The 21,251-nt window shown below is 44.2% G+C and overlaps 1 protein-coding gene across 2 annotated transcripts in view; it reads right to left on the bottom strand.

Annotated features, from left to right (window-relative positions):
• Nucleotides 1–21,251, bottom strand: part of GAD1 (glutamate decarboxylase 1) — a 39,059-nt gene that overhangs the window by 14,660 nt on the left and 3,148 nt on the right. For both annotated transcript variants that reach the window (XM_079135482.1, XM_079135483.1), the window contains 4 exons: nt 19,314–19,376; nt 13,442–13,600; nt 11,998–12,240; nt 6,862–6,952 (listed from right to left, as the gene is read on the bottom strand). In XM_079135482.1, coding sequence (XP_078991608.1) covers nt 6,862–6,952; nt 11,998–12,240; nt 13,442–13,600; nt 19,314–19,376 — 556 coding nt within the window. The remainder of the gene's footprint in view (nt 1–6,861; nt 6,953–11,997; nt 12,241–13,441; nt 13,601–19,313; nt 19,377–21,251) is intronic.

The following is a 21,251-nucleotide window of genomic DNA, read 5'->3' as shown; positions in this document are numbered from 1 at the left end:
GACTTTCCTGGGCTGCTTTTACCTTTTACCTCTAAAAGTGTAGGACAGTGCAAATGTTAATTGAAAAATACATATTCTAAGTTCTCCTGAAAATTGGTTTGTAACACTTATAAAAAGGACTGCCAGTTTTATGCTTTTAGAATCTATAAAAGCCAGAATCAAAGTCTATCTTTTACAAATAATGTAAACATCTGAACGCTAACTGTGAAAATAATTGGAAATATTGACCCATGTTTTAAAGATCTTAATATAATTATCTACTGGGTTTTTCCACTGATAATCCCCAAGGACAGCTATGTATCTATAATTCTCTGAGGTCAATATCTGTCAAGAATTATTATAAGTGATGATTTTCTAATTATGAATTATAAATAACAAGAAGACAGTCAACTGGCATACACAGTTAACTGTGGGCATTAGATCTCCTGGCAGGTTACATTTGTCTCCTAATAAATTGATGTGAAAGTAGCAAGCCAGGTTCTTTCAAAACAATACAAAGCAGAGGCACGGTCTAGTAGAACAGCCACTGAGGCAAGATCATGTACTAAACAGAGCCTAAGAGAAATGAAGGAAGGTCCATCCACAGAAAATTAAGCCAGAAGACCAAAAGATATTTACTAAGCTCTGAGGCTCTTTGTCATTCTTGGTACTACTTGAACTTAAGCATTAGAATCTGTGGGCTGGGCTTAGACCATCCTGCTGAAGAGAGATGCCTAGACTGACTCTGCCAAGTGATGTGGGGAGGCATTCTCACCAGTTAAGATGGACTAGTGACTAACACTAATGGGAATTCTTGCTTGTTTAATGATTTAGAAAATCTATTTGCAAGGACGAGATAACTCTTGCTGTACATGAGACACAGGTGAAGCTACTAAGCTTTAATCATCAAGGAAAAAGCAGTCACATTAATCACATGACAGAAGAGGACAAAAAGATCCAAGAGGATCCTCAGGAAATGTCTGTTGATAAAAGAATTTTGTTTCCAAAAAGAACATGTCCATTTTCCTTGGGAGGCCCCTGGAAATTTAGGAAGAAGACCCCTGGGAAACGTGTGTTCAGTTACCATCACCTCTGGAGGTCACAATCATGCTTTGGTTCTGCTCTGAGCCCCATCACCGTAGCAACCAACACTCCCTCATGTCTGATGGCCTGATAAAGGAAGAAGAAGAGAAGGATTCCTGGTTTAGGCTGTACTCCTGAGTGTACCAAGAGGCAAACTCATGATGTGCTTTTCTACCCATTCTTGAATAAATGTATTATCAATGATTCCATGGATTTTTGGAAAGTTGGAATGGCAAAAATATTTGCATGGTGAAGAGGTACTAGTGGCAAGTGTGTGTGCTAGAATCTTACAAAGCTCTTAGAAAGCTCTCTGGGGTAAGGAGAGGAATGAATGAAATCATCGACTATAATATCAGGACCATATCAAGGACTGGATAAAAGCTGAGTTAGAATCAAGTTAGTGTTAGACAGCCAGGTGGAAACCACATGGGGAAGGGAGAAGGCACAGTACCAAAGACCAGGGGCTTGGTTCAGCTCTGTGCTTCATGATTACATTCTACTTAGGCTCCAAGTTTGCATGAATCGTTCTTCCTACCTAAGACCAGTAACATGGCTATTAATCTCAGGATCAAGAAGGGCTCTCAAGTCAAGAAGGTTCTATTATGAGGCTATCTGATTTTATCTATTTCAGTTTCCTGATTTTTGCCAGACAAAAGGTTCCTAAACCGTTCTTTCAGTTCTATTCAAACAATGCTTATGAAGTGACTATTTTCTGCTAGGCAATAGCCTATGCATGACAAAGATGTTATAGGACACCATTTCCAAACTTGAGGAAGAAGCTTACTAGAAGGAATTCAGCATTCGGCTTTTAACCTGAGGTGCCTCCTGTTTGACAGTTCCTGCCTAGGTCTGAAGGACCAATTATTCAAATAACACCAAACTTATCCTGGCTCATGAGCTTAATCTGACATTCTTCCTCTCCTATGAGCTGGGAGACTGTTCCATGGCTGTTGATCCACAGTTAAGCCTGACAAATGGGATAAGGTGGTGTTCCCTGTTCCTAACTCCACTTCTGATCCAGCCTTCCCATTCTAGGTCATGTTTATAATTGCGGTGGGGGAAGAGTGCTTGCACTCAAAGCCTTATAGAAGGACTTGAAGTTTACCATAGAGCAGAAGTTCTTGACTTAATGGGGGTCACATACCCCTTTGGGCATCCTAGGAAAGCTAGGTCCCTATCTCTAGGTAAAAGGTTAGGACACGCATATGATTTTGTGTATAATTATCGGAAATTATACAATCTGTACCCCAGGTTAGGTAACCCTTCCTTAAATGACAGATGAGAGCAGATGAAATAAAGAGATCCAAGGCTAAATATGGATTTAGAAGAAGCTAGTCAGATGCTTAAGTCAGAGTTCAAGATCATTTTTCAGAATCAGAGAACAAGACACTAACCTACAAAATACTTTGGGCCATAATAGCATGAGAACATGGGACTGGAAGTAAGGATTTAAAACTGTAAGATGGGGACACTCACAGAGTAGCACTAAAGGAGAATTTTGAACCTTTCTAAATTCTGAGTGGGAGGTGAGTCAGCTCTTTTTCAGTGGTTCAACTCACCTTCCCAGTGGGATTTATTCAGGACCAAGGCAAATTGATTGTCAAGGTTCTATAGTTCCTTTGTGGCAGTCTGCTGGTTGCTAACCATATCAGTTTTCCCTTTCTTCATTAAATTTTATTTAAGGTTGCAGTTCACCCAAATCAAAGATTATGTTTTCTGGCCTCCTTAGGTTTGCCCATGGGACTAAGCTCTGGTTCCACTGTTGCTGTGGGAAATGTTGCATGTGACTTTTGAGGTTTCTTAGTAGTAGGGAAATTGTTCCCCTTTTCCCTGCTTGCCTTTCTTTCCTCCTTACCTCCACCCTTCCCTTTCTCCCTTCCTTAGTCCTTCACTCTCTCCTGCTTCCCTCCTTCCTGTGTTCGGTAACACAGAAGTGCTGGCTAAAGTTCCAGCCATCAACGTGAACCCTAAGGTAACTTTGTGGATGAGGATATCTGGTGACTGTCAAAATGAAGACTTATTTAAAGAAAGAAAGAAGTAATCTTCCATGGTGTTATAGTTCGATGTGTCCCCCAAAAGCTCATGTGTGAGACAATTCAAGAAAGTTCAGAGAAGTGATTGGGTTGTGAGAGTCTTAACTGTATCAGTGGATTAATCTCCTCACAGGCTTAACTGAGTGGTAACTGGAGGCAGGTGGGGTGTGGCTGGAGGAAGTGACTCATTGGGGGAGTGGTTATGGTGTATATATTTTATACCCAGAGAGTGGAGTCTCTCTCTTGCTGCTTCTTCTGCCACACTCTCCTGCCATAATGTTTTGCCTCATCTGAGCCCTGAGGAATGGAGCCTGCTGTCTATGGATTGAGACCTCTGAAACTGTGAGTCCACAAATAAACTTTTCCTCCTCTACATTTGTTTTGGTCAGATCTTTTAGTCACAGCAGCAAAAAATCTGACTAAAACACAGGGTGACTCTCTGTCTTGACATTCCTTAGATTCCTCACTCTACAGATATGGTGGGTACCACACCTTAAAAGGTAACATGTTTGAGGGGAGCTTAGTGAAACTCTGTTGTTCAGATTTGATGACAGACCAGAAAAAAAAAAAAAAAAAAAGAAAGAAATCCACAAGGCTGAAGGGAGGGGTCTCAAATGGCAACAGTGATCTGTGGGCACTGCCTCTCCTAGATGTGTGCACTATATCTTGTATACACTGGGCATTGAGGACTTCAGGACCACTTTGTAGGATATACAAAATTTTCTGCTGAAGAAACTTAGGCTCAGAGAAATTCTATGCCTTGGGTTAAGATTTCACTTTGGCATGTTTCAGAGCCAAAAGTTCAAGTTGTTCACATCACAACTGCTCTTTTTGTGACAAATGAGAACTATTTGCTTCAGGCTCCTCTCTAACAGCCTGCCCAGTAGCAACTGATGACTGATAACTCCCATAGGAAATTTCTCCTATGTAACTTCTATGAAAATAAAGCACTAGATGCTTGAAATCATAACCTTATAGCAAAGGGTTGTGATAGAGCAGGCCATTAAGATTATATATTGCCATCAGGTGTTTGAGAGAGGCTGTCATTTATACTTGGGGATTGCTCAACTTGCACATTTGTTCTTGGAGGACTTGTTTTGGAAGAAATGAAGTGTACATGCCAAGGACAACTACTACACATGCAAAGTTTTCTTCGGATATTCACTGGGTCCTTGCATGGAAAAACAAATCTCAAAGCTACATGCACAAGCAGGTGTATAGGCACAAGCATAAATGTTCAAATATTCTTTCTTTGCTAAGAGGCACCTTATCCTTTGCTACTTGAATGAGGATATTGGATAGTTCTTTCAAAGGGACTATGCAGAGAAATATAGCAATTATTCTCTATCACCACTGCCCTCAAACTCAGGGCAGGGTAAAAAAAAAAAAAAAAAGTGTATCACTAATTAAATCAAATCATGCTCTATCAATGAAAGATCTTTTTGTCATTCTTCCTCAGATGAATTTTGAATGCTGTTCCTAGCTGGAGAAGGAATTGTCCCACGGGAGCAAATGCTGCCTAAGCTCCTACAGGGCTGCCACATTTCACCATCTTCCAGGGGAACTGGCTTAGAACAATTTCTAGATAATAGTTATTACTTCTTCAGACAATGCCTTGTCTCCGAAACTGACAGAAACTATTTCACTGTTTTAAATAACCTTCTCTATCGATCTGCTGGAATCAGATCATATTTTATAAATACCTACTGTTCAGTAGAGTGGCAATTACTATGTGTCATTTAGTTCGACTGGCCTTGACCTCACATGGCTGGGACGTATTTTAATGTTTCATGACTGAACTGAGGTAAGAGAAAAGTAAGAAATTTTTGATTTTATGAACACAGACAAAAAATAATTTGTGGGATGTATCTGGTTGAAGGAGAGTCTTTTAGGAGAATATCTGGTCATAAATGGTTCAAAGAGTGAGTTCCTTTTATTTACCGTGAGAGTGGCTAGATGTATTGGGAAGCATAGCTGAGTCTGCAGAATTCGTATTTAAAGATGCTGGATAAATTCAGTACCTTTATTACTATGGATACTTGAGCCTTAATGAATATGTACCTTACAATCTGCTTTTCTCATTTGTTTTCCAAAATTATTGACTTAAAAAACAGTATTTTCTAATTTAAACTGTTGCTTAGTGTTAGATACTATAATTAAGCATTTGCGCAGTTATTTTTAAGTTATAATTAGTCTAATATGATGCCTGTGCTTGCTGGAATATTTTTATCCCCCAGATCATAAGACAGAAAAGATTGACAAGAGGAGTTTTTGATTCAAGAACATCATCCCTGGCAAACTGTGTCTTTGACCTGAATTCTTCTCTGTCCCTTGAAGTCCCTTAGACATTCTGTGAAGTTACTCATGACTCATGGGCAGATAGCATGAAAATCATTTTCATTTTTCAATCAGTTGATTTTTTTATGCCTTTTAGCACTGAAGTCTTCACTTGTCACATTTATTTTACAAAACTTGTCAGAGTGTTTTAAATTAGCAAACAAAGCAGGAATTCTTAATTAGTAGAAACTTTTCTTGACTGTAGTTTCAGTATTTTGAGTCTCAGCACCAGATAGTTTTGGAAGGCACATGAAAAATATATAATTTTAAAATGCCCACCTGGTTTTGTGGTCGGTCATAGTTTATTTAAGAAAAATGGAATACCTTGAACTTTAATAGCTTGCATTCTGTCTTGATAGCAAATGGAATTTCTCATTTTAAACGATTCCACTCTTTGGCCTAAATTCATTTTTCAGAATCGATTCTACCATGAACTTAAAAAGTCAGAGGGGGGCTGAGGGTGCAGCTTAGTGATAGAGCACATGCTTAGCATACATGAGACCTTGGGCTTATTTCCCAGTTCCACACTAAACAAACAAACAAACAAATAAACAAACAAATTTAAAAGTGGGTAATTAGTTTCTTAATATTTCCACAATAACTAACACCCTTATACTTCTTCTATAGCTATTATCAAATTATTGTAAAAATTTGTTTCATTAGTTTCCCTTGGTTACATTAATGGAATGTGGTGCCATTGTCTGTCTGTATAGATAGTGATGAAACACTGTGATTAAGAGAAAAGAAAGGAGTCTCTAAGCTATGATGACCCTTCATGTCATTATCTCCAAAGAGGGCATATGTATGCAGAGGAAACTCTGCAGTGATTACAAGAAGGCTACCCAGGTAGTTCTTGCACCCCCAGGACCTCAAAATCAGTTTCGTAATGTAAATTTGCAGAAATTTAGAAATAATGAAGCCTTTGTCTACATAAACCAGTATGGGGAAAATGTCAAATTCAGCAAAACAATTACTTATTTTGAAAGGAATACATAGTGTATCAGTACCAGCTGAATTTCATTTTAGAAATTTTATTTAAGTAATATGTTGATCAGTTTGACTAGTGGCTTTATGGAAGCTTTAATTATGGAGGAAAAATCACCTAAGTGATAAGGTTCAATGAATGGGAAAAGGAAACCAAGCTCATACCCCAAAACACAGCCTTTTAAGATATACCATTAAGAAGAATGGAGTCTACTAACGTGAAATTTCACACTCTGTTTTGAAAGCTAGAATTACTATTTCTCATGGCTGTGCTCTTATTCAATTAAAAAAATCACTTTTAAACGAGGATTGTGAAAAACCTAATATATTTTAAGGGGAAAAATGACCACGGAATAAAACAGAACCACTGAAACTGAACTTTGAAAGCAATAAACCATAGTCATAGATCATGGTTGCTTATATGAAAAGAATATATGAGACTTACATATTGGTATTGGCAGTTGATGTCAGCCATTCACCAGCTAAACCAATGATATCTAATCCAGAGGAAAGCTGGTTGAAAAATCGAGGATGACCTAGAGAGATAACAGGCAAGCATCAAGGCAAACCCAGATTTTTCACTTTATTTTCAAAGCAAAAGGTCTGTCCTACTGTATCACATTGATGGGTTCTCATCCCAGTGGTCTAATAGGGCTACCCAAGGATACAGAGAAGGAAGGGCAGATTGATCCATTCTATACCGATATTAGATTAAGATCGACCCCAATTTATGTGCTTCTAAAGCATCATGCTTTTAAATTTAAAAAAAGTGACCATCATAAAACTAATCATGCTTTCTAATATTTTGTTTGTTGATATTCAGTTAAATTCCTCTGTCATGTTTATTTTTTAATTAGAGGATGTGATGGTCCTGACTTTTTTTTCACAACTTTTTCAAGTTTTAATTCAACATCCCAAGGATTTTAATTTCTAAATCAAACTCTGCTGATGGAGGAGAGTCTGTAGACCTCAAAAAGGGTTCTTAACTCTTGGATTAAATGAAACTTGGGGAAAGTACCTGCTCTGATGCTGACACTGAGGCCATCCCATCATTCTTTGGGTTTCTGTGACAAATATGACATCAAGTGCTGATGCATTTTGCCCATATATAGCCAGGTGCCCGTTAAACTAACTTGATTGCAGAGCTGACCTAGCATCTCCTCTGAGAAATGGGAAGATACGGTCTTCCTTTCCTTATTGATCTGCTAGTGCAATAATTGTCATTGATATCCAATTCTGAAGTCCTGTGTACCCACACTATGCTTTAACAGCCCTTGTCCTCAGAAGTTCAAGACTGTTGCCAAATTTTTGCCAACTTGACATTCACCAGAAATTCAACTTCATAACAGCAGGCTTGGCTTGGCTATCCCAGAGGAGTCAACACGACATATTATCTAGGGATGTGTGACGAACTGGTAGAAAGTTGCTGACGATTGTGTTTCCAGTGGAAATTGCCTTTGCCTCTGAAATAACTGTCAGAGAGTTAGGGCCCAAATGTTCCTAGTCTAACTCCCCTCCCTGAAATGGTCTGTTCTTTCTGAGCTGTGAGGGGGACTCATTCACAACATCTGAACTATGATTTCTTACATTAGAAGATACCAATCTCTGCATCTCAAGACCCTCAAAAAATAATACTGATTTTTAGAAAAAATTAAAAAATCATAAATAGTAAATGTAGTACACACATGGGGCAGGTTCCAGATGTTCACATAGACATGTCTAAATAGTGTAAGCCATTGCATTTTACTGTACTCTGTTCAGTGCCAACAGAATCTATGAGATCTCTTGCACTATGAAGAATCTTGTTGAGGCAGGAGCAGTGGTGCACACCTATAATCCTGGAAGCTGAGGATCACAAGTTCAAAGCCAGCCTCAGAAACTTAGCAAGACCCTATCTCAAAATAAAAAATCAAAAGGGATGGGGATATTGCTCAGTAGTTAAGGGCCCCTGGGTTCAATCCCTGGTGCCACCCTCCCCACTCCACAAAAAAGTTGTTGAAATCCATTAAAATCTACGGTCTTCCTTTCCTTATTGAAGTGCTGGTGCAATAATTGTCATTGATACCCAACTCTGAAGTCCTGTGTACCCACACTATGCTTTAACAGCCCTTGTCCTCAGAAGTTCAAGACTGTTGCCAAATTTTTACCAACTTGACATTCATTTGCAAACTTTTAAACAACAAATGTTAAATCTTACATTTTAAACAGAACTGAAACATACATAGGTACTATCACACTTGATCTGATAATGCATTAAAAGCACACATCATGGCAGAAGCAAAAGGTGGACAAAGACAGACTGACAGAGTGAAACATTATCTTTTTTTCCATTCAAATATAAGGCACACAGAGTCCCCCCAAACCTTATTTTTAGTGTGTAGATAAAACCTATGCCTCCAAAATTTTCTACCATAATTTCTATCAAGCAAGAACCTAGTTTAGATTTCAATTTCCAACTCTCTGTATTTGATGAAAATAACTGATGACAGACAAGACACTGAGCAGCACAGGCTTAAGGTCAGGTAACAGAAAAAAAGAAAATGTTATTTTTAAAAGTGAAGTTTTTCAAATAAACTGCAAGTGAAAATAAAAGGGGTAGAGTAGGAAATCTATTGGGGAGACATAAGAACCGACTGCAAGGTGAGGGACTTATTTGGATCTGATTCAAATGAATTAAAACAAAATAAATCATTTACATTATGGGTGAGACAATTGGAAATTTGAAAGGAACTGCAAATTGTGTGTGTATGTGGGTATGTGTGTGTGTTTAGACAAAACAATGACACTGTCAATTGTTTTCCCTTTAAAAAAACGAGTTTTTAAAAATGAATATGTATGGAAGCAATAATACTGAGGATTTGCTTTTGTATAATATAGAAGAGGGGAAAGAAGTGAAGGAGGTACATGTGAAATAAAGTTGTCAGGAGTTGATAATAGTTAAAGCTGGGTGTTGATACATGGGGTTCATCATATGATTTTACTTTTGCTTAAGTTTAAAATATTCCATAATAAGAAGGAAGAAGGAAGAAGAAGAACAACAACCATCAAAGAGATGTGGTATATTTACAAATCACTAAAGTAGCTGCTGTGACTGAAGCCTCACTAGTACCTGCATCAATTCATGGAGAATCTATAGATGCTGGTTCCTTCTTTAAAGCAATCTTTTGTTAATCTGTAAAGAAATTTCCAAATGCTTTCATCATCCCTTCACAGATTAGTATGTTTTCACTATTCATTTTTTTGGCTATTAATGTACCAATATCCTTAAAAAATTTTCTTTTCACTGTGTGTAGCTACCTGCAAGGCTTACCCTATTGCTTCTGTATCTTCACCTAAATCAGAGATCAGCAACCTGCAGCTGTTTTGACAGGGCAGTAGCAGTATACCTCAGTGAGGGTCAACTCCCTGAGATGCAGCAGAAAGTTTTACACGGCTGGGAAGATAATGAATTCTGTAAATGCACACCTGCTTTCAGAGTAACAGAAATGGATGGCTGCAGACTAAATATCTAAGTGGATTCATTCGTTGAACTAATGACTGCTTTCTCTGACCATCTTCAGTTTTGAGATGATATGAGGTGCTATTATGATGAAATCATGTATTTTTCTTTTCTGGTTTTTAATGATAAAAATATGTAGTCCTCGTTTCTCTGAGAAAGTATGCATAAAGTGAACTGACAAAAGAAAAAAACAGAGGACCAAAACAAATCAAGCTAAAATAAACACGGGGTCTTTTGACTTGTTTTAAATCTATTCAAATAACACTTCTTGTTCTCTGCAGGACTAGGATAGCCATCAGACCAAGGTGAGATGTGGTTAAATCTACTAGAGCACTTTTCTTTAGCCATCAGACTTTCTCCATATAATTGAGTCTGGTTCACCCAGAAGTTATTTAGTGAAGCTACACTTATTCCAGTGGAATTGTCAGAATTCAAAAGCGATCTGGAATTCCTTATTTTAAAAAGCCTCTTTGGCCAGTCTCATTATTTCATTGTAGCACTTTGTTTTTGAAATCCAATAGCCTTGCTCAGCTCTGTCTCCCCCAACCTCCCTAGTCTTGGCTTTAAATCTTTCTTCCTAGGGCTAGGAAGGGTGAGAAGGAAAATAAAGGAAAAGGAAAGAGAAAGAAGTAAAAATAACAGTGGGCAGCCAGTTGTGGCCTTGGGGGTTCCTGATGTGATGGTGACTATCCTAAGGACTGCTAATTCCTGAAGATCTGTCTGCCCAAGGACTCAGGAAAGTCAGTTGCGGAGGGGAGAGAGTTATAAGGAGAAGAAACTACTGCTTCACTCCTGTGCTAAGAAACAGTTCAGAGAGAGGACTGAAATGTCCTTCAACCGGTGGAGATTGGAAAGAAATGACTTCAGCCAGGATTGCTGATTGGAGAGGATCCTGTAAAATGAAAAGGAGGCAAGAGGACTATTTGGAAACAAGATTTGGTGACTTGGGGAATGTGAAGAGAGGGTGTGAGAGAGAGCCAGTGAGAGAGAGAGAGAGAGAGAGAGAGAGAGAGAGAGAGAGAGAGAGAGAGAGAGAGAGAGAGAGAGACTGACTTTTTGGCGAGCCAATAAAATGGGTAGAATTGTATCCCTCAAAAATATATGTTCAAATCCTAATCCTTTGTTCCTGCGAATTGTGACTTTGCTTGGAAATAGGGTCTTTGTGAGTAGAATCATAAAATGAGGTCATGCTGGATTAAAGTGGACCCCCATCCAAAGACTGATATCCTTTTGAGAAGAGAAAACTTTAGACAAATGTGCCCAGGGAGAAGGCTATGTGAAGTTGAAGGCAGAGACTAGAGGGATGTATCTATGTCAAGGAACACCCACAACCACCAGAAGCTGGAGGAAGCAAGGATGGATTTTCTCTGAGAGCTTCAAAGAGATCATGGCCCCACTGACACCTTGATTTTGAACTTCTAGCCTCCAAAACTGTAAGAGAATAAGTTACTAATGTTTCCAATCACATAGTTGGTGGTAATTTGTAATGACAGCTCTAGGAAACTAATACAGAAAGGGAGGAAAACAGGCCTACTTCTCCAGTGTCAGTGACAGGTAAGGGTAGGTAAGATTTGTTAGAACGAAACTGGTGTGAAATTGGAGGCAGGAAGAGTAGGAGATGGGTCGCTCTGTTCTTTAGGTTCTGAATAGCTTGAACCCAAAATGAACTTGACCTATTACCCTATATCTATGTTTTTAATTTATCTTTATAAGAAATAATGATGAGCTATTTCTTTTGGTACTGAGGATTGAACATGGGGGCGCTCAATCACTGAGCCACATCCCCAGCCCTTTTTATATTTTATTTATTCTGAATTGCATAGGGCCTTGCTAAGTTGCTGAGGCTGGCTTTGAACTTACAACCTCCATCTTCCTGCCTCAACCCCTGAACCTCTGGGATTACAGGTGTGTGCCACTGTAATGATGAGCTTTTGCCAGGGTTAATTTTATGGACTCTGAGCACTTTGCCCTTCTTTACCAGGGTGTGTTTCTCCTTCACCAGGAGTTTGCTATCCTCATAACCAGTCAGGGAGAGATGGTTGGAGGATTGCGTCTGTGTGTTTACCTGGCTCTAACTCTTACCTGTGCGAACTCCATACTTCAGGGTGTCTCTGCAATCGACCAGGATCTGCTCCAAGGACTCCGGATGGTCAGAGAGCTCCAAGTTAAAGCCCTCCATGCCTTCCAGCAACTGGTGCGGGTGATGGAAGTCCAGCACCTTGGTGGAGCGATCAAAGGTCTTGCGGACATAGTTGAGGAGTATGTCCACCACTTCAAGTAGGAACTGCACGGTTTGCTCCTCCCCATTCTTAGCTGGAAGCAGATCTGAGGGGGAAGGCCAATGGGTGGTTATCACCTGCCTCATACCTAGGTTTCCTTGGCCCAGAGATTCCTAATGTCTGTCATGATATCCTGAGAGGTCCAATTTCATTCCAGGATGTGATACCCACTGATGTGATATTCCCAGAAGGCGGCATGTAAGCACCTACACAGAAATTCTCCATATACCTTATGGGAATTCATGGACTTTCTGCTCATTGGGCTGCTCGAACATGGACTGGGGTGCTTGAGAAGCAGTGAGCAACCTGTCCCTGCAGTTCTCCACTTGATTCTGAATGTGCACTTGTGAGTAGTGTGACTGAAGATACTTCTGATGGGCCCTCCGGGGACCAAGTGTCCCTGTACATCTGGTTTGGTGTTAATGATGTGCTTGCTCTACTGATGACAGAGGTTAAAACCTTTGTTGTTTGAGGATGAGGTCCCTCCTGAAGAGAGTAGCCCTTCGTGTTGTCCTCAGTTAACTAGAACTGAAGGTGGAGCCTCAAGAAGGTGATAGAAGAGATCCCTGCTTTTCTCTTGACCTCAACCTCATCCTTTGGGGCCTAGTCAGGAGGGGAGGTTTGGGTGGGGACCTGCACTGAAGTCAGCCACAGCTCAAAAGCAGGCTGCCTGGCTACACAAGGTGCACTGTGCCTATTCCTGGATTATTGCTGAGGTTTTAATGAAGTCAATGTTTTGGTCTGGCTTCTGTGGTCTTCTGGGGAGTTAATGGAAGCAGGTGGTGGTGGATTAATCTTTGAACTGCTCAAGAGAGATGGTGGAGCACCTCCTGAGAACAGCATTATGGGAGCACAGGAACTGGTAAAAGATCTACAGAAGGGAAGTGAGTTTTAGGGTTGCCCTTGGTTAAGGGGCCCAGTTGAATAACTTCCCACAGGGTGATAATTTTGGGGGGGCAATATTAGAGGATAAATGTTATTAATCCTTTGGATTCTGAGATTTTATGAATCCATATTTATCTCTGCATGTGTCTTACACTCGTCTACCTTCCAGAATGATGGGAACCTAGGCAGGAGGGACAGAGGGTATCTATTATACTCCGATGTTGGAAAAGCAGTTTCATGAGAGCTTACAGACAATAATGACATTTCTTAGAAAAAAAAAATAACATTTCATGAAAAGGTCAAGACCCCAAATAAGGAATCTACTGGCTAGTGCTGGAGCCAAGAACCAGGGGAGGAACCACCTCGAGCAAACAGGTTGGAGAAGTCAGTCTCTGTGCGACGGAAGCGGGCATCCCGGTCACTGTTTTCGCAGGAAAGCAGGTTCTTGGAGGACTGCCTCTCCTTGAAGGCGCTCACAAGGCGACTCTTTTCTTCTAGGCTATTGGTCCTCTGCAAGAAACCTACGATAAAAGACATTGGGTCAGAGAGATTGGGAACTACCCAGGCACTGCTGGACCAGGTCCCCTCTTCAAGCAGGGCTCTCACTTCTGCCAAGAAGAAAAGCTGAGGATCTGTGTTTTACATATAATGGTTCTGGCATGGCTAGCCTTCGGGCAGCGGGGAGGTAGGGGGCAGTGCCAAGTGCCATCAGTGGCACAGACCCAGTCACGCAAGAGAGAAAATAGTAAGTGAGGGTCAGGCTCCTCTCTGAATGTGACAATGAACTCAGAGTTAAGTCAACTGGACAGCTTCCACTCCAGTAACCAGCCTCGGGATGAGGTTTTGAGGGAAGGGACCCAATTCGACAGGATGCTGCCAGCACTGGGTTTACAGGCAACCAGGAGAGGAGAAAAGAGGAGAGGAAGGGAGAGGACTACAGGGGAGGAGGGTGAGGGCAGCAGAGGGAGGAGGGAGGAGGACAGCAGAGGGAGGAGGAGGGTGAGGCAGCAGAGGGAGGAGGGTGAGATCCTGAGGATCATGGAAGATGGTTTCCTCTGGTGCCAGGGAACCCTCACAGGGTTGAATATAAGTGTAATTTTTCTGACACAAACCCACAGTGCAGCTTTTCCTATGCTACTGGTTGTGTGTTAAAGGTATTGTAGAAAAAACCAAGAATGTTTAAAATCTTATGGGACTTGACATTTAATTTGTAAGTATGTACTGGGCACCTGTTGTGGAAAAGCAGTTTGGTATACATTTAGGGCGGGAACTGATGAAATCCCCACCTTACAGTCTGGCAGATGACTACCAATGTTGTGATCAAGATAGAAAGTCATCTGAGAACTCGACAGAGAGTTCTGAGTCCAGTGTGGATTCATAGCCTGTCACCTCTTCCCCCAGAGGCAGGAGAATGTCTCTCACTTGGTGTGAGCAGAGCGAACTGTAGCAGCAGCAAGGGGGAAGCAGGGTTGAGTCAAAAAGGCTCTGCCAACCTGGAATGTACTCCCCTCAGCTGCCCTCCAGGGCTCCTGCCTGCAAGCCCCATCTTTCCCACAACATCTCTTCCCCCAGCACAGCCCCAGCCTGAGCCCCTAAGGCATCACACTAAAAAGAGAGAGAAAGAGCTGAGCTTCTTGGTGACCCCAAAGCTGTCTTTGTGGATAGTAAGATCCTTGGGGAGTCACAGACATCATAGATAGGCTTGGAAGGAAGTCCCAGGAGGTGCAAAGGAAGAGGATTCAATGGTGATGGGTGGAAGAGGAATGGGGAGCAGAGGCCATGGTGTTAGAATCCTCCCACACAGGAGCTGGGGTCTATTTTTGGAGGGAAGAATAGGAAAGCAGAAGCACCAGGCCTTTCCCTATTCCTAGCACATTTTAAACTTATTACTAAGCCTCAAAGGACATCAGAAGCTGGGAGATACACTGTAATGGCACTGCATATGTAGATCTGAAGATGGGAGTTGTATTCTTTCCCTCTTCTCTTGTACTTTCTTCCTCTTCTAAACCCCCAGTACCAGAACCAGGAACCAGCACTCATTTTCTGGGAGGATGTAGGGTCACCTAGTTCCTGAACCCTGATACTGCTCTCCTTGTCCCAGAAAATGACCTTGGAATTTTCTAGAGTGGAGAGACCATATCCCAATGTGGGTGAGGTCCTGTCCATGTGAAACCCACTCCGCAGTCTCCGATCTCTAGTTGGGCTTTTGACTCACTCCTGAAAAAGTCTTAATTCTCCCCACCTCAAAACCCCTTTAGAAACCAGTGGCAGGGAGCAGGGCCACAGTTGAGGTTTTTGGATATTGTCTCCAAAGATGGCCTTTTACACACGGGCTTATTCAGAGACGTCCTGATAGAGTCGAATGATGACAATTATGATACTGTAAGCCTGTATCCTACTCCTGGACTACACATTTGGGAATCCAAATTTTCTTTAGATCACTTAATTATCTTGTGAAGAACACACATTACATTATAATTTGTGAAAAACCATTAATGTGCTAATGTAAACTTTTAATCTACTGTCCGTTCTTTCACTTTGTTTAGGAAGGCCTTGTTTTTCTAAAATACTGGGATCCTTTCTAAAATGCAGATTTCTCTAGGCCCCAAGAGGTCCTGGGAGAAACTGTTTCTTCAAGGATGATGAGGTGGAGGGTGGTGGTGAGATGGGGCCTTTGACAACTGTCCTGGATAGCAAGGGGTCCTGGGAGCAGGGTCCCTGAGACTGGGGCAAGCTGTCCTTCCTCTCACCTTGCACTCAAACTGTGAATAACTGTCAAGGAATTCTACATTTTGAGAGCAAACAGGAAAGCCAAGGACAGTCACCACCGAGAAGTTGTATTTGTACAGGTCATAGTTGGCCTGACTTAAAGGGAGAACAGTGTGGCCGGTTGAGGACTCTACCTCTGGGCCTTGTGCTTGGGGTGAGATAGGGGGTGTTCCTGCTACTGGTTCCTCACCCTGCTCCCCAACCCCCAGGCCTGGGGGGTGGTGTGGAGCAGTGAGCTGTGTGGAATCAGAGAGCACTTGGCTCCCTCCGGTTTTTTCCAAGTGAGGCCCTGAGCTGTGCACAGTATAAGGATTCGTAGGCAACAGGGGATGTTGGAGGTGGGATGAAGCCCAGCACATTCTCTGCTCACGAAGCTGTGGCATGGAATTACTTTTACTTAGAGGAAGGGACTCTTTTTCTTATTTTTTTTTTTTTTTTCTTTATGGGCTAACAGCACACTGCCAGGTCTCCTCCCACTTCTTTTCAAGAGAAACCAAAATACAGAATACTTGAGGTCTCTTTAATTTTAAAAGTTGAGGATTAAAACACAGTGGCTCAAGGGCTCTAATTGGCAGTAAGTTTGAGATCTCTGCATAGACTAATGATGAAGCCCAAGGACATGCTGGGGAGTGAGCAGAGGGCCAGAACTCAGGGATCCTTGAGACTCATTCTATTCAGGTCACACCACTAGGCCTGGAGCCCCTCTCCAACTCTTAGCAAGACCCTGGGTTTCTTCTGTCTGATTACTTTCCCAGGGGAATTCTGCTTCTAGAACTAAGGGTACCATCAGTAGCACCCAGGGTCTTCTGTACAGCTTCCTGGGTTGAGGGGAAGGAGGACTAGAGAGCAGGTAGGGGCTAACTCTCAGCCAGGCACTGAGGATGCAGTGGAGGTCACCCAGGGCAACGGGCAGGGAAGAAAGTGGGGAGAGAACCATTAGTCCCTCTGCTATCTTAAGGTGAAAGTCAAACTAACCTTGATGTCAGGTTAAGAGGGCAGCTCTGGTACATGAAGGCCTGGTAAAAGAAGTATGTGTGTGGCAGTGTAGGAGGTGAGACGGGATGGGGGGGGGGTCATTGTGGTGGTGGAAAAGGGGCTGTGAATCCAGGGCCCAAACAGATGACTGCATTCTGGGGCTGGGGATGTGGCTCAGTGGTAGAGAGCTAGCCTAGCATGTACAAAATCCAGAGGGGTGTATGTTTTTGGGGTGGCAGGAAGACTGCATTTTGCTTCTCCTAGATTAAAACAGAAAACCAGAGTTGGTTCAATGTATGGAAACTAAGTCGACCTTACAAATTAAACCAAAAGGGAAGTCTTCTAGCTTGTGGCCTCCAAACGCACAGCATTCTAGCAGAAGGTAATTTTCCCTCAACAGACTACCCTGTCCTTCCCTTGCCTCCTGGCACTCAGGATGCAAATTTCCTGAAATTAGTGTGAGTGTGGGGTGTGGGGTAGGATAAGAAACAGGGAAGAAACTCTCTGAGGATGATAGCCCTCAAATGCTCAAGAGTGTTCTCCCTCATGGCATTGGCTGGCATCAGGGAGGGGAAGTTGATGACAACTTAGGGCCCCCTATTCCTAGACTAAAGGAAGCTTAACTCTATCCAGCTCCTTTACCCTTTCAGGGCATAGGGTATACCCTTAAAAGGGAGCTTAGAGTTTTTCTTCCTCCTACCCCACCACCCCAAGAAGCATAGGAGACAGCAGCCGGAGGCAGGATGCCTAGGGATGAGGGTTGCCCCTTCAGTTCCAGCAGTTCCAGAACCACAGGAAAGACGGCTTTCACCCGGAGCCTACCCCTACCCAATCCTCCGCCGGCTGGCGCTGGTTCGGAGAGGCTCCCTCGGTTCTGCTTGCCGGGCTGCATAACAATGACAGCTGCAGGAGCCAGCTCCACGGCCGGCCACAGAAAGGACCTGGAGCGAAACGCGCTATTAAGCCCAGAATGGCAGTGGAGTCGGGTAACGGTGGAGAGGAGGGGGCTATTAATAGAACAAAGCTCCAGGCCCGTGGCTGCCCCAATGCTGAGATGCTGCCCTGGCTTGCCAACAGGAGTGGGCCAAACCCCTAGGCAGCCCTGAAGCAGGGTTGGGTTTTTCCTGGAAAATGGCTGCGTCTAGGAATTGAGCTCCTCTTCTTCCCCTTAAATGTTGGGCCCCGGGATCTGGGGGACAGAGCCCCAGAAACAGGGAGGGGGCACGGCTAAGCGGGAATGGATAGCATTTCCAAAAGCTGCTACATAACCCCTCTCTGTTCCGAATCCTAACTGCCACCCCTCTCAGAACCAGGTACCCAAGGAAGCCGGGAATATCAGGTCCAGACAGCACCTGCTGACCGACGGGCTCTTGGGTCTGGTGGGGCAGGCGTGCCCTGTGCCTGCTCTGCAGCAATCTCCGGCGCTCAGCAGCTGACGAATGGCTCTTTAATAAGCCCCTCGTTAATCTTCCCCCGCCTCTCCACCCCCTGCCCGGGGACATTCGTATTTTCTAATCCGATAAGGCTGGAGAATTTTAGACGGTGAAATGTAGCAAGGAAACCGAGTCCTCATTGTTCAGCCGGAGCCGCTCAGCTGTGTCCCTTCGAACAAATCTCCTTTTTTTCCCTTAAAAAAATTACATCCCTTGGGCGTTTTCATTTCAGACCCCCATGTCTCCGACAGCGGTTCTTTTTCCTCGCCAGCTCCTGGATCTATTTTCCTTCCTCTTCGGCAAATCTTGTCAGACAACACCCTGTCCTCCCCGCCCGTGGGCTCCGGACCTCGCCTGTCGCTTTTCCCTTCCTTCCTGGCAATCCCTCTGGCCTGCGGCGCTTCTGGCACCTCCCCTGGTCAGGCCACCGACAGCTGCAAGCAATACTTTCCTTTAGCCTCCAAGCCCCAAAGAACGAAATCTGAATCCATTATTACATCTCTGGGCAAAAACTTCAAGGTGGAAATGCCACTTTCGATGCCCCCAGACCCCGGGGTGATTGGTGGAGGGTGGATGGGCAATGATGAAGGGGAGGAGTACTTGGCAGCGGCAGCCTTAGGCAGATACTGTGCTTTTGGTCTGGTCCCCAGGAAAGACGAGTCAGTTCACCTTTTCTAGAAGACCTTCCAGACTCCTGGGCAGAGTGCACCCACCAGGCGATCCTGGTGCAGGGCTGGTAGAACGAGGCTGCCACGTGGGGGCGCTGTGTTCCGTTTTCCTCACCTACTCCCGAACCCCAGCGTTCCTTCTAGCAGGTCTCAGGGAGCAGGGACCCCAAAGGAAAAGGCCCCTCGGATCGGGTTAGGGAAGGGAAAAGAAGGGTCAGAACCTCAAAGAAAGTGTCTTCCCTGGACATCGGGGCTGTAATTACATTAGATAACTAGACTTAGGGGTTAGGATTCCCTCTGCGTCCGTCTGATTCTTCCAAACCTACATTGCCCGCGCGCCGCGTCTCCCCGCCCTGATCCGCCAAGCTTCAGCCGGCCCTTTCGCTTACCGCAGATCTTCAGTCCCAGTTTTCTGGTGCATCCATGGGCCACGCCACACCAGGTGTCGTACGCTAGGAGGAGAGAGAGAGCCAGATAGATGTCATTAGAAGGCCTGGACCGCCAGAACCTGGGTAGAGGGCAAAGTTTTTCACGGGGGTGGGGAAGGTCTTCAGCGCTCCTGGTTAAAAAACTTTCTTTTTTCTGAAAGGTGCTATAAGCCAGATCTGTGGGCAGACAGGTGGACTCCGGCTCTCCGGAATCCTAATCACACTCCCTTCCTGCTGTTGGCTTCAGGTACACAACGGTGTTTCTGAAAGGCGGGGCTCAGGGATTCCCCAAGTGATCCACACCCGACAGACGCCAAGATTGGGTCGGGGTGGGGTGGAGGCTGGCCCCTCACGTGCCAAGGGCCAGAAGGGCCAGGTCCCACCGCTCGAGTTGCCCAGCCCCCACAGGCCTAGTCCCCTGGTCTCGGCCCGCAGACTCGAAGGGCGACCACAGCAGCACAGAAAGGGAACACAGAGGCATCTGGGACCAAAACGTCTCATAATTTCTTGGCGGGTCTCCAGCCGAGTGGCAGCTTAAAATAAACTGGCATGAAATGGGGTCGCGGAAGAGTTCAGGAATTAATTGGGTGAAAAATAGTATTTGACTAGATGATCGGGCTCGCATGGCTGCTCTTCAGTCAGACTGGGGAGTCAGGAAGACAATAGTGCGCATGGGGTCTTCGTCCCAATCCCTCTTCCCACCCCGACCCTCATTAACCCTTCCCTTGGACACCTAGGCTCTGGAGCAGGCGAAGGCTAATAGAATCCGGTACCTTTCCTCTGGGTCTGAACCGCCCACAAAGGGGATACGGAATTTTCCTTCTTTACCTAGCGGTTCTCAAACCCCTCTGGGTTTACCTGCCTTCGCGGTTAATTTCCAGCAAGGAGAGAAAATGCTAGTGCCATGGGTCCAGCGCGAAATCTCTGATTCCTCAAAGCAAGGCGCCTCCAGTCCCTCCCATCCCCCAGCCCACCTCAGCCCGAGCCCCAGCCTCCAGCCGGCGCGAGTGTTGGCTGCGATAAGCAGAGTGACATCCATTAAAGCCGAGGCACAACACAGACCGAATGGGGAGAAAAAACGGCCTGATGTCCGGGAGACAACATGTCACGGATGAAATTCCACTGACAAGAGATCGGTTGGAAAGCAAAACCCTAACAATAATACGCGAGGCGTAAAGAACTATTTCCACCGGATAAAGCGCTTTCATTTTAAACATCATCGCATCTTAACCTCAAAACAACCCTTTGAAACAGACAGGTGGAGTGTTGATCTAAGACTCATTTGACAAAGAAAAACATTGCAGCTCCGAGAGGGTAAGTGAGTTTTCCAAGGTCGTTCAGCTGTAGGCTGGAGTTCAAATACATTGCATTGCCTTTCAGAATTGGGGGATTACCATGAAAGAAAGGAAAATAGGCGGAAAGAGGGAGCCGGACTGAAGGGCCCCTTTACTTTAGCGGAAGTGGGGAAGACCAAGTGGTTGAGGGCAAGGAGGCCTCCTTGCCTGCCCAGGGGTTGCTGGAAGGAGAGGGTAAGAGGTTGTATAGGTGGAGCAAGGGCATCTCCCAGGAGACCTTGAAGAGACAGAGAAGTGGAACCAGCTGGGGGCTAGGGTGTGTCTGAAAGAGGATTAAAGTGGAACAGAGTGTGGGGCCTGCCAGAGCAGCCTGGGGTTCTGACACAGCTAGATTGTAAGTAGGGGATATTACTGGGACAGGAGCTTTTTGCTCTTCCCAGGCAGGGTCCTTGGCTCTCTTGCCTCCACCTCAGTAGCTCTCAGGGGTGCCAGGCTACGTGTGGACTCAGGCCATCACCTCTGCTGGGTCTTGCACCTGGAGCTGGGCACAGTGACCCTCCAGTGGGAAGTAGGGGCAGGGCATAGGGTGGATGAATTCAAGGGC

The sequence above is a fragment of the Sciurus vulgaris genome (assembly GCF_902686455.1).
Source record: "Sciurus vulgaris genome assembly, chromosome: 3".
NCBI classification, from domain to species: domain Eukaryota; kingdom Metazoa; phylum Chordata; class Mammalia; order Rodentia; family Sciuridae; genus Sciurus; species Sciurus vulgaris.
Note: the sequence above shows the minus strand (reverse complement) of the source record. Positions and strands in the feature narration are given on the sequence as shown.